Source organism: Lutra lutra, chromosome 2 (genome assembly GCF_902655055.1).
Source record: "Lutra lutra chromosome 2, mLutLut1.2, whole genome shotgun sequence".
Classification (NCBI taxonomy): Eukaryota; Metazoa; Chordata; class Mammalia; order Carnivora; family Mustelidae; genus Lutra; species Lutra lutra.
The window spans coordinates 205,572,601-205,586,810 of record NC_062279.1 but is presented as its reverse complement, the minus strand read 5'-3'; the positions used below and the strand labels follow the sequence as shown (position 1 = coordinate 205,586,810).

The 14,210-nt window shown below is 39.6% G+C and overlaps 1 protein-coding gene across 5 annotated transcripts in view; it reads right to left on the bottom strand.

Annotated features, from left to right (window-relative positions):
* The window catches only part of MRPL1 (mitochondrial ribosomal protein L1), a 101,827-nt gene extending 87,862 nt beyond the window's left edge, over positions 1-13,965 (bottom strand). For all 5 annotated transcript variants that reach the window (XR_007125363.1, XR_007125364.1, XM_047719622.1 and 2 more), the window contains exon 1: positions 13,829-13,965. Coding sequence is in view for 3 of the 5 variants with exons in the window: in XM_047719622.1 (XP_047575578.1) it covers positions 13,829-13,868 (40 nt within the window). In the remaining 2 variants the exon portion in view is untranslated. The remainder of the gene's footprint in view (positions 1-13,828) is intronic.
* Positions 13,966-14,210: the final 245 nt, after the last annotated feature.

The following is a 14,210-nucleotide window of genomic DNA, read 5'->3' as shown; positions in this document are numbered from 1 at the left end:
AAATAAATATATCTGTAAAAATCAGTCAAGGGATTCACAAAAGATGTAAAGCATGACACCGCATACCTATAACATGGAAGGAGAAGAGCAAAGAATGGATTCAAAGTTAAGCAACCATCAACTTAATTTAGACTGTTATATGCATAAGATGTCATATACAAGCCCAATGTAACCACAAATCAAAAACCAGTTATAGTTACGCAAAAGGAAAAAGAAAAAGGAATCCAAGTATATCACTAAAGAAAACCAACAAACTGTGAGAGAAAAGAGGAAGAGAAGAAACAGAATCCCAAAACAGCCTTACCATAAGTGATGAATGGCAATAAGTATAAACCTATCAATAATTACTTTGAATAAATGTATTACATACTCTAGTCAAAAGACACAGAGTAAAAAAATGGATAGAAAAGCAACATCCAGGGGCACCTGGGTGGCTCAGTGGGTTAAAGCCTCTGCTTTCCGCTCAGGTCATGATCTCAGGGTCCTGGGATCATGCCCCACAACAGGCTCTCTGCTCAGCAGGGAGCCTGCTTCCCTTCCTCTCTGTGGGTCTCTCTGCCTACTTGTGATCTCTGTCTGTCAGGTAAATTGATAAAATCTTAAAAAACAAACAAACAAAAAAAGCAACATCCATCTATATGCTGCCTGTAAGAGACTCATTTCAGACCTAAAGACACATGCAGATTGAGAAGCCTGCCTAGCTCAGTCAGTAAAGTATGAGACTCTTGATCTCAGGGTTGAGCTCAAACCCCACATTGGGGTAGAGTTTACTTAAAAAAAAAAAAAAAAAAAATACACATGCAGATTGAAAGTGAGGGGATGGAAAAGCATTTATCATGCAACTGGAAGTGAAAAGAAAGCCATGGTAGCAATATTTATAATGGACAAAATAGACTTTAAAACAAAGACTGTAACAAGAGAAAAAGAAGGACATTATATAATCATAAAAGGAAAAACAAAACAAGAAGATATAATAATTATAAATATTTATGCCCCCAACATGGGGGACCCAATACATAAAGCAGCTAATAACAAACAAAGGAAGTAATCAATAGTAATACAATAGTAGGAAACTTTAACACCCCACTTATATTAATGGATAGATCAACAAACAGAAAATCAACAGGGAAACAGTAGTTTTGAATGACACACTGGGCAAGATCTACCTAATAGATATATTCTGAACATTCCATCCCCAAACAGAAGAATACACATTCTTCTCAACTGCATAGGGAACATCCTACAGAATAAATCACATATTAGGTCACAAAACAAGTCTCAACAAATTCAGGAAGATCAAAATCATTCCATGCATCTTTTCTGACCACGACACTACAAAACTAGAAGAAATCAACCACAAGAAAAAATCTGGAAAAAAAACAAATACATGAAGGTTAAATAACATGCTACTAAACAGTGAATGGGTCACCAAGCAATCAAAGAGGGAATCAAAGAATACGTGCAGACAAATGAAAATGAAAACACCGTGGTCAAAATCTTTGGGAAGCAGCAAAAGCTGTTCTAAGAGGTAAGTTCACAGCAATATAGACCTATCTCAAGCAAGGAAAACCTCAAATAAACAACCTAACCTTACACCTAAAGGAGCTAGAAAGAGAACAAACAAAACCCCAAACCAGTAGAAGGAAGGAAATAATAAAAATTAAAGCAGAAATAAATGAAACTAAAAACAAACAAACAATAGAACAGATCAATGAAACCAGGAACAGGTTCTTTGAAGAGATCGATGAAACTAATAAACCGTGAGCCAGACGCATCAAAAGACAGAGAGGCAGACAGAGAGGCAGAGAGACAGAGAGAGAAAGGACTCAAATAAAAAAAAAAAATCAGAAATTAAAGAGGAAAAAAACAACTGATAGCACAGAAATACAAAGCATTATAAGAGAATATTATGAAAAATTATGCCAACAAATTGGACAACCTGAAAGAAATAGTTAAATTCCTAGAAACATATAATCTACCAAAACTGCAGAAAGAAATAGAAAACAAACAAATCAATCACCAGCAATGAAAATGAATCAGTAATCAAAAGTCCAACCAACAGGGGCGCCTGAGTGGCTCAATGGGTTAAGGCCTCTGCCTTCAGCTGGGGTCGTGATCTCAGGGTCCTGGGATCGAGCCCCGCATCGGGATCTCTGCTCTGTGGGGAGCCTGCTTCTTCCCCTCTCTCTCTCTGCCTGCCTCTCTGCCTACTTGTGATCTCTCTCTGTCAAATAAATAAAATCTTAAAAAAAAAAAAAAAAGTCCAACCAACAAACAAAAGTCCAGGACCAGATGGCTTCACAGATAAATTCTACCAAACAAAGAGTTACCAGGGCGGGACGCCTGGGTGGCTCAGTTGGTTAAGCAGCTGCCTTCGGCTCAGGTCATGATCCCAGCGTCCTGGGATCGAGTCCCACTTTGGGCTCCTTGCTCATCAGGGAGCCTGCTTCTCTCTCTGCCTCTGCCTGCCATTCTGTCTGCCTGTACTTGCTCTCTCTCCCTCTCTCTCTTAAAAAAAAAAAAAAAAAAAAAAAAAAAAAAGAGTTACCAGGGCGCCTGGGAGACTCAGTCGTTAAGTGTCTGCCTTTGGCTCAGGTCATGATCCCCAGGTCCTTGGATGAAACCCCACGTCAGGCTCCCTGTTGGCGGGAAGCCTGGTTTTCCCTCTCCCACTTCCCCTGCTTGTGTTCCCTCTCTTGCTGTCTCTCCGTCAATTAAATAAATAAATAAGATCTTTAGAACAAAAATAAAGAAAGAAATAAAGAAGAGTTATGTATTCTTCTCAAACTATTCCAAAAAAAAAAAAAAAAAGAGAAAGAAGGAAAGCTTCTAAATTCATTTTATGAGGCCAAGATAAAGACACTACAAAGAAAAGAACTAAAGGTCAATATCTCTGAACACAGGTGCAAAAATCCTCAACAAAATATTAGTAAACTCAATTCAATAATAAATTTAAAAACTCATTTACCATGATCAAGAGGGATTTATTCCTGTGATGCAAGGTGGTTCAATATTCTCAAATCAATCAATGTGATAATCACATCAATAAGAAAGAATGAAAAACACAGTATCATTTCAAAAGATGTAGAAAAAAGATGTGACAAAGTATAACATCCCTTCAAGATAAAAACCCTCAAGGGACGCCTGGGTGGCTCAGTTGGTTAAGCAGCTGCCTTCGGCTCAGGTCATGATCCCGGCGTCCTGGGATAGAGTCCCGCATCGGGCTCCTTGCTCAGCGGGGAGCCTGCTTCTCCCTCTGCCTCTGCCTGCCATTCTGTCTGCCTGTGCTCGCTCTCTCTCCCTCTCTCTGACAAATAAATAAAATCTTTAAAAAAAAAAAAAAAAGATAAAAACCCTCAACAAAGTAGATTTAGAGAGAACACACCTCAACATAATAAATGCCATATACGAAAAACACACAGCTAACATCATCCTCAATGAGGAAAAATAGAGCTTTTCCCTTAAGTTCAAGAAAAAGACAAGGATGTTCACTCTCATGACTTCTATGCAACATAGTCCTAGAAGTCCTGGTCACAGCAATCAGACAACGATAAGAAATAAAAGGATCCAAGTCTGTAAGGAAGAAGTCATACTCTCATTATTTGCAGATAACATGATACTATATTCAAAAAAAAAAAAAAAAACAGGAAAGGCTCCAATAAAAAACTACTAAAATTGATAAATGAATTCACTAAGGTTGCAGGACACAAAATCAATACACAGGAATCCACTGCATTTCTTCATTTTAATAATGACATAGCAGAAAGAGAAAATAAGAAAACAACCCCATTTACAATCATACCAAAAATAATAAAATATGAAGGAATAAACTTAACCTAGGAGGTGAAAGACATATACTCTGAAAACTATAAAACACTAAAGAAAGAAGTTGAGGATGACACAAACAAATGGAAAGATGCTCTATACTCATGTGTTGGAAGAACAAATATTGTTAAAATGTCCATACTACCCAAAGCAATCAACAGATTTAATGCAATCCCTATCAAAATATCAACAGCATTTTTCACATAACTAGAACAGATAATCCTAAAATTTGTATGGAACCACAGAAGACCCTGAATAGCCAAAGCAATCTTGAAAAGGAAAAACAAAACTGGCAGTATCACAATCCCACATTTCAAGATATACTATAAATCTGCGGCAATCAAAATAATATGATACTGGCACAAAAACAGACACATAGCTCTATGGAACAGAACAGAAAGCCCAGAAATAAACCCATAATTATATGGTCAATTAATCTTTGACAAGGGAGATAAGAATATGCAATGGGAAAAAGATGATCTCTTGAAAATTACGATGCTGGGAAAACTGGACAGCTACATGCAAAAGAATGAAACTGGACCAATACCTTACACCCTCCACAAAAATAAATTCAAAATGAGTAAAAACCTAAATGTGAGGAGTATCTGGGTGGCTCAATTGGTTGAGCATCCAACTCTGGGTTTCAGCTCAGGTCAAGATCTCACGGTCATGGGATGAAGCCCCACGTCAGGCTCCACACTGAGAGGGGAGTCCACCTGAGAGTCTCTCTCTACTCTCCTGCTCCCACTGTTTCTCTCCCTGCTTGCATTCTCTCTCCAAAATAAATAAATAATCTTAAAACAAAACAAAACAAAAAACCACTAAATGTGAGACCAGAAACTATAAAAATCTTAGCAGAGAGAACAGGCAGTAGTTTCTTTGACGTCAGCTATAGCAACACTTTTCTAGATATATCGCCTTAGGCAAGGGAAACAAAAGCAAAAAGAAACTATAGAGATAGAGACAACATCAAAATAAAACCCTTCTGCATAGTGAAGGAAACAACAAAACTAAAAGATGACCTACTGAATGGGAGCAGATATTTTCAAATGACATATCCAGTAAATAGTATCCAAAATATATAAAGAATTTACACAACTCCACACACACACACAAAAACATAATAATAATACTTCAATTAAAAAATGGGTAGAACCAATGTTCACAGCAGCAATGGTCACAGTTGCCAAACTGTAGATAGAACCAAGATGCCCTTCAACGGACGAATGGATAAGGAAGATGTGGTCCATATACACTATGGAGTATGATGCCTCTGTCAGAAAGGATGAATCCCCAACTTTTGTAGCAACATGGACAGGACTGTAAGAGATTATGCTGAGTGAAATAAGTCAAGCAGAGAGAGTCAAGTATTGTATGGTTTTACTTACTTGTGGAGCATAAGGAATAACACGGAGGATACTGGGGGATAGAGAGGAAAAGTGAGTTGGGGGAAATTGGAGGGGGAGACGAACCATGACAGACTGTGGACTCTGAGAAACAAACTGAGGATTTTGGAGGGGGTGGGGTGGGGGGTTGGGTGAGCTTGATGGTGGGTATTATGAGCACTGGCTGAGGTGCATAAACAGTGAATTTTGGAACACTGGAAAGAAATAAAATAAAATGGAAAAAAAAATGGGTAGAAGACACAAACAGACATTTCTCCAAAAAAGACATACAAATGTCCACAGACACAAGAAAAGATGCTCAATGTCACTCATCATTAGCAAAAAGCAAACTGAAATGATAATGAAATAACACCTCACACCTGTCGGAATAGCTAAAATCCATAACACAAGAAAGAAGTGTTTGCAAGGATATAAAGACAAAGGAAACCTCAAGCGCTACTAGTGATTATAAACTGGTGTAGACGCTGTGGAAGACCATGTGGAGGTGCCTCAAAAAAATTAAAAATAGAAAAAAATTTAAAAATAGAATTACCATATAATCCACTAATTTTACTACTGGGTATTTTCACATAGAGTATGAAAACACTAATTCAAAAAGATATATGCATCCCTATATTTACTGCAGCATTATTTACAAGAGCCAAATTCTGGAAGTAGCCCAAGTGTCCATCAACCAATCAATGGATAAAAAAGATGTGGGGTGTGTGTGTGTGTACATACAATGAAATATTATTCAGCTATAAAAAAGAATGAAATCTTGACATTTGCAACAACATGGATGGATCTAAAAATTATAATGACAAGTGAAATAAGCCAGCCAGAGAAAAATAAATACCATAGGATTTCACCCATATAGTACTTAAGAAACAAAACAAATGAACAAAGGAAAAAAGAGACAAACCAAAAAACAAAAACAAAAACAAAACAAAAAAAAAAACAAAACCAGACTCTTAACTATAGAGAACAAACAGATGGTTACCAGAGGGGACGTAGGTGGGGGGATGGCTAAAATAGGTGATGGGGATTAAGAGTACACTTATCATGACAACCACTGAGTAATATACAGAATTGCTGGATTACTGTATTATACACCTGAAACAGTAATATAACACTGTATGACACCTATACCGGAATTAAAATAAATCGTCATCATCATCACCACCACCATAACATCTTTGTAATGGCAAAACTGCAGAAAAGAACCCAAGCAGTTATCTACAGTAGAATGGATACACTGTGGTAATTCTTATAATGGAAAACTAGAGAAGTGTAAAAATGACTCAACTATGTGTTATATGGATGAATTTCACAAACATAATTTTGATAAAAAAAAAAGTAAGAGGCAGAAGAATTCATTTGGTATTATTTAAAGTTCAAAAACATGCATAACTAATCAATTTTGTATTTATGGATATATATATATATATTTGTATGCATGTGTGTATTAAAACTATTAAGAAAACAAGGGAGGGATAAAACAAATACAGGGAAAGTGCTTATGACTGGGGAAGAAGCAGATGAAAGAAAAAGACACTTGGGCATTTGAAGAATTGATAATGTTCTATTTCTTTAAGATTAATAGTGAGTATTCAGAATTTCACATTTTTTATATATTATATTCTTTTGCATGCAGAAATACAAAGAAAATGTCTTTATTTAAAGAATCGCAAAAGAAAACACTAAAAGTCTTTGGGATGCTTGGGTGGCTCAGCCAGCAAAGCGTCTGCCTTCATCTCAGGTCCTGATGGAGCATCTGGCTCCTTGCTCAGCAGGGAGCCTGCTTCTCCCTCTGCCTGCTGCTCCCCTGCTTGTGTGCTCTCTCTCTGACAAATAGATAAATAAAATCTTCAAAAATAAAGTCTTCCTCCCACCACTAGCCCCCCACAACCCCCCGGCCCATGTTAGCAATTTCTTGTGCATCTTCGTAGATATATTTTTTCCCTCCTCTTTAATAAAATGGTAGAACATTCTACTCACTATTCTATACACCTTGCTTTCTCACCTAAAGATAGTTGGGTCCATTTTCTCACACACACACACACAGATATAAATACACATATTTACGTGAGATGTACATACGTAATTTCATGCAGGCCTTTCATAAAAGTTTGTATATGTATATATTACAGTGATAATTTCCTACCAGTTCATAAAGACTTACCTTCTTACAGCTGCAAAGTACTCCACTGTGTGGTTATTTAATTTACTTAATCACTGACCAACCATTAGGTCACTTATATTTTGCTATTATAAACAGTGCTGTGTTAAATAACCTGGTGTAAACATCATTTTGTACACGTACAAATGTATTTACAAAATAAATTTCAAGTAAATTTGCTGAGTCAAAAGACATGAACATTTGTAATTTTGATAAATACTGCTTTCTATAATGACAGTGCCATACACATTTCAACCGGCAATGAAAAGGTAGCTTATTTTCACACATTTATGCCAACATAGTAAGTTACCAAACATTTTGGTCTTTGCCAATCTAGTAAATGAAAGACAATATGGAGAACTGTCTTATTTTGCATTTTTCTTATACATTAGAGTAAGTGTCCACATTTTTGGCCCTCTACATTGTCTTTTCTGTTGAATAGACTTCAACCCAATTTTTTTAGTACTCTACAACTAGAATTCCACATAAAATGACTTAAAATCTAATCTTAAATTCCATTTATTATATAAAACCATGCAACAACCCATAATATGGGAATTATAACACTCGTCTACACATCAAGTGAATTCATTTCATTAGTTAAGTTTCCAAATGCATAGCACTGTGCATGCAGAATGGTACAAATTCCTTACTGAGGTCTACCAGGTTTTCTCTGAGGGGCCCCTGCCTATCACTCAACAGCACTCTCCTACTTGTTCACTAGGATCCTACTTTCTGACCCTTGAATCCGTCAAGTAAATTCCTGCCTCTGTGCCACTGCATTTAATGTTACATTTGACTGGGATGCACCATCTTCGTATCTTCCCTTAGCTACTCCTACTTACCATCCGTTCAAACGCCATCAAAGCCACATGCCTAACAACTTAACTTCATCCCTCATCTACCAAGAGAAAGTTGAAGCACAAGATAAACATCACAACTGAATTCTATGAATTCAGGAATAACATTTGGGGCAGCGTGGGAGACCTGTTTAATGTCGGGAATTCTTTGTGGTACAATAACCACAAGGGGCTTTAACGGCTAAGGAAGAAGAGGGCGCCCTCAAAAATCTCAAATCCCGTGGGCTATGCTTGTATGCAAAAATTTAAGAGGAGATCCTCCACATTTTCAAAGAAGCCAGCTACCTTCAAAAAATCACACATAGTAAATGAAGGAACAGCAATGAACCATTCAAGGTTTGGCAAACACTTCCAAACAATAAACAAAAGTTCTAGTTGTACTAAACAAGAACCCAACAACCTTGGTAAGATCCTCAGAATAATAATTTTCTTGAATACATCAACTGCAAACTACTATAAAACAATCAACCACTATTATTTAAAATCCCAAATCATGACAACCAGAAATTATGCTTTTCAACAGAAAGCTATGAAACTGTGACACACTAATAAAAAACAAATTACAAAAATACCACTATAGCTGACCCTTGCACAACATGGGTTTGAACTGTGTGGGTCCAGTTATACAGAGATTTTTTTTTTTCAATAAAGACAGTACAGTATTGTAAATGTATTTTCTCTGCCTTATGATTTTCTTAATAACATTTTTCTCTATCTTACTTTATTGTAAGAATACAGTATATAATACACAGAACATACAAAATAAGTGTTTATCAACTGTTATCAGCAAGGCTTCCATCAACATTAGGCTATTGGTAGTTCTGTTTTGGAGGAGTCAAAATTAAGGCAGAGAGTTGGGAGGGAGGGTGTGTGACAGTCATCATGATCTGTTCTTGTTCCCTGGCTGGGGGGTTAGACTCAATAAAGAAAGAAACAAAAAAAATTATTATGCAGATTTTCAACTGCCTGGGGTTGGGGGGCGCACCCCTAATCTCTACACTGTTCATGGGTCAACTATATTCAGATAGCACAGTTAGACCATATCTGTATTTCAATCCCTCTGCGGTCATTTTGTCTACCTGTATTATCACACTCCTTTAACACACTTCTCCCTTCACTCTTTGCAGATAACCTCACTTGCTACTTCAGAGAGAAGAGAATTATCTCAACGACTGAGAAACCGTCCCGCATCTGTACTGGTTCTCAAAAGTCACTCCCAGCCCCACCCCAACCCCTTGGCAGTGAGATGGGAAATACTCCATCTCCTTTCCTAGCTGTTTCTTGTATCTGATACTGAAAGACTAGAGTTCCACAATCCTCAATTTCCCTAGGAGATCTTACCATCTAGTCTTTCCTTCCCACTACACCCGTCATAGTCCAGGCCATCCTCACCTACCACAAGGATTACGGCAACAAATTCCAAACCCTTCGATATTCCACTCTTGGTCTACTCCACTTCTTTTCTACCTACTAGTAAGAGGGATCATTTAAAAATGAAAATATCATCACATCCCTAAAACACCTGGATGGCTTCCCCTTGTTCTTTGAATAACTTCCTAACAAGGTCCTCCATGAGGTACTTCTAACCTATAGTGAACTTGATCTAACACGACTCTTTCTCACGCTTGCTGTACTTCAAATACACTGGCCTCCTTTCAGCTTTTTTTTTCTAAGATTTTATTTCAGACACAGAGACAAAGAGAGAACGTGCGCGCACGCGCGTGCACACACACACACAAAGTGGGGAGGGGTAGGTGGGCAGAGGGAGAGGCAGGCTCTGGGCTGAGCAGGGAGCCCAGGCGGGGCTCAATTCCAGGACTCTGGGATCATCACCTGAGCCAAAGGGAGACACTTAACTGACTGGGCCACCCAGGCGCCCCATCCTTTCAGTTTCTTAAACACGCTGTAATTTTTTAACCACTTTGGTATTTCAAATATAATCTTCCCTCCATCTATAACATTCTCCCCTATCACCTCTACTCCCCCTTCCATAGCTAATTTCTATTTAGCCAATGATCTTTCAGGGACTCTGTTAAACTACTTCAGAAGTTTTCCCTGAAGACTCAGGACAGACTAGGTCTCCCACAAACACTCTTACAGCACCTTGTACTTTTCCCTCACATCACTTAGAACAATTGTAAGTAAAGAAAATAATTAACCAGTTCATGCCTGCACCTCATAAAAGATAAGCATCACGGGGAGGGAATGTGTATAGCTTATTCACCATCACTGAATGGAGGAAGGAAATTTGAACAAATGAAAGCAAAAACTGCATTTGAATTACTTTAAGTATTATTAGTTACAACACACGGAAGAGGGGTGGCATTACGATGTAGGTCCATTGATTTATTCATTCTTCTACACAATATGCCAACGAAACGTGCTAGCACCACTTTAAACATTTAGTGAACAAACAGACAAAAATCCCTGTCCCCGTGGAGCTTACGTCCCAATGAAGGGAGACAACACTAATAAACACAAAATGGTAGTGATGGGGGGAACTCAGTGGTTAAAATGGAGAGTCAAGGGGAAAGTGGGCTGCACTTTTAAGATTAAGGTAGGCTTCATCAAAAAGGTGACACCTGGGGGCGCCTGGGTGGCTCAGTGGTTAAGCCGCTGCCTTCGGCTCAGGTCATGATCTCAGGGTCCTAGGATCGAGCCCCGCATCGGGCTCTCTGCTCTGCAGGGAGCCTGCTTCCTCCCCTCTCTCTGCCTGCCTCTCTGCCTGCTTGTGATCTCTCTCTCTCTGTCAAATAAATAAATAAAAATCTTTAAAAAATAAATTAAAAAAAATTAAAAAAAAAAAAAAAAAAAGGTGACACCTGAGCCAAGACTTGAAAGAAATGAGAAAATTAGTCACACAAATACCTAGAAAAAGGGTCTTGAACCCTCATCCCATCTGGAGAAAGTCTTCCCAAGGCAGAAATGTTCCTGGTGTTGATCAGGAAACAAGGAAGCCAGTGTGGCTAGAGCACACAACAGAGTGAGGGGAAGGGCAGCCAGAAATGAGGTCAGAGAGATAAACTGGGTAAGGGCGAGGCAGCGGGGACAAGGCAGGCACAAGATGATATGAAGACCCTAGGCCAGTGCTGTCCAATGGAAGTAGAATATAAACCACATATATAATTTTAAAATTTCTAATAGCCACATTTTAAAAAGGTAAAAAAGAAACCAGTGAAATTAATTAAGATTAACACATTTTATTACAGCCAATACCCCAAAATATTATATTTTGAAATAATATTTTGAAATAATATTTCAACATGTTACCAATATAAAAAATTCAGGTATTTTACTTTTTTGGGTACTAAGTCCTTAAAATCTAATGTGTATTTGACACATTCAATTCAGATTAACCACATCTGAAGTGCTCAACAGTGGATAACAATAAAGACAGCACAACCATAGGCCATTTTTAAGGACCAAGAAAAATGGGGAGGCCTTGCAGAGTTTCAAGCATAAGAGTAACATGACTTAGGCTCTTAAAGGACCAATTTTACTACTTGTTGAGCATATACTGAAATCCAGGTAAGGAATGGTAATGGCATACAAGGCAGTTGCTGTAGTGTAGCGAGAAGTTAGATTTTGGATTTATTCCAAGGGTAAAACCAATGGGATTTGTCAACTAATTAATGTGAAGCGTGGGGAAAGGAGGGGGAGTTGAGGATATTCGAGGTTTTGGTCCAGAGCAAGGATGAAGTTACCATCCAATGAGATGGGGAAGACTGCACACTATAATGAGTCCAATTTTAGACAAATGCTAAGTGCTAATGAGATATACAAGTGGAGATCTAGAACCAGCAGATGAGTTCAAGAATCGAAAGTTCAAAAGAGGTCCTAACTCTAATTCTAAGTTTGAGAGCCGATCACAATATAGAAAATAGTCAAAGCCAGAAGACGTGGATGAAATCAGCAGAGGAGTGAATTTATATACAAAAGACGTAACGATGAAAGACAGGATCCTGGCTCCTGAGACACTGCAAGGTAAGAGATTGGGGAGAGGAGGAGGATCCAGCAAAGTAATGTGAGACATGACAGGTGATATAAAAATAGTATCAAGACAGTGAGGAATCCTAGAAACCAAGAGAAAAAAACATGGCAAGGAGAGAATGATAATCTTCATCTCTCTTTTTGGTTTATTTTGGTCTAATATAATGCTATTTCTCTCATACATGAAGAAAACACCATAACTCTTTTCAGTAAAGGTACACTTTTTGGTTTGCTCGCTTAGTCGTTACCGGATCTTAAACAACTAGGCCAGAGAATTCTGTCTTGACACTAGGCGTTCCTGTAAGAAGCTCAAAGAGAAAACTAGGATGTAGTTTAAAAAAAAAAAAAAAAAAAAAAAAAAAAAAAATCACTGGCCTAGGAGTGAAGCTTCAGTTTTGCCCTCCACTTACTAGTTCTAGGAGTGCTACTACATATCTCCACTTATCAGTTTATTCCTCCGCAAAACAGGAGTGATGCCGGCTGCTGCTTCCCCTAAAGGGCCACCTTAATTAAACAACAGTATGTATCAATGTTTCCAAAACACAAAACAAAAATTTAAAAAGCACTGTATTAAAAAAAAAAGCATTGTAACCGAAAAAGGGCTGTCGTCCTCGACAACAGAGTCTAACAACTGCGGAAAAGAGCTACCAAGAAGCACCACACAATTAGTCTCCAAATGATAAATGCTGATGGGAATTAGACGACGTCTGCGCACTTTAAGAATCAGAATTCCTGGGGCGCCTGGGTGGCCCAGTGGGTTAAAGCCTCTGCCTTCGGCTCAGGTCAGGATCCCAGGGTACTGGGATCAAGCCCTGCATCGGGCTCTCTGCTCAGCGGGGAGCCTGCTTCCTCCCCTCTCTCTCTCTGCCTGCTTCTCTGCCTGCTTGTGATCTCTGTCAAATAAATAAATAAAATCTTAAAAAAAAAATCAGAATTGCTTTAAATGAAACAAGATGGGATCGGGAGGGAGACAAACCATAAGGGACTCTTCATCTCACAAAACAAACTGAGGGTTTCTGGGGAGGGGGTTAGGGAGAGGGTGATGGGGTCATGGACACTGGGGGTGTGGTGTGCTATGGTGAGTGCTGTGAAGTGTGTAAACCTGGCGATTCACAGACCTGTACCCCTGGGGCTAATAATACATTATATGTTTATTAAAAATTATTTAAAAGAAAAAAAAAATCAGAGTTGCCTGCACAGACGTGCTCCCAAAGCACGAGCAAACATTCTGTAACGTGTTAAACTTGACGGACGCAGAACCCTAACCGCAGCTCCTCTTGCACTCGGAGCTCCCCGCGCAGCTCACACCCCGGTGGAGACGGAACCGCGTCCTCGCCTCGGTCCCCAAGGGTGGCCGGAGGGCTGGCCGGGCACACCTCCTCCCACGACACCCCTACGAAGGACAGCTCCAGAAAGAAGTGAAGTATCCGATAGGATCGCTTTTAAGTAATAACTCTCTGGAGAACCTAGAGCCCTGAGAAGCGTTTCGAGCCCCCAGTGCAGACCGTGCTAGGAGCGTCCGGCTTACAACCGCAGCCCCCATACCGGAGCTGCTGTCCCTCCTAAGCCCAGAGAACGCCCCGCTTTACCTCTACCGAGGCATCTTATGGCGGCCGCCATGTTGGCCATTCCGGATGGTGTGGACGAAATTAGTCCTACGCTTCCACGTGGAAGAATCTAAAAAGGGTTCCTGTCCGGAATTGGCCGAGGGGGAAGGATTAGAAAGAGCAAGAGGAAAAGGGGCGGAGACCAGAGATGGGCGTTCAAGCCGGCCCGGAACCGCGCGGCGGCGGACACTGGGGCCCCGTGGCGGTGTTACTGTCTGTCTTCCGTGCTGGGACCTGCGCTCCGCGGTTCCGGGACGACCGCTCTACCCAGCGTCAGAGGAACCTGCCCATCGGGGAGATGCGGTCGTGCGGCGGTGCCGTTTACTTCTTTCCTGAGTCCTCAGCCGTGCTCGGGCCGGTGCGG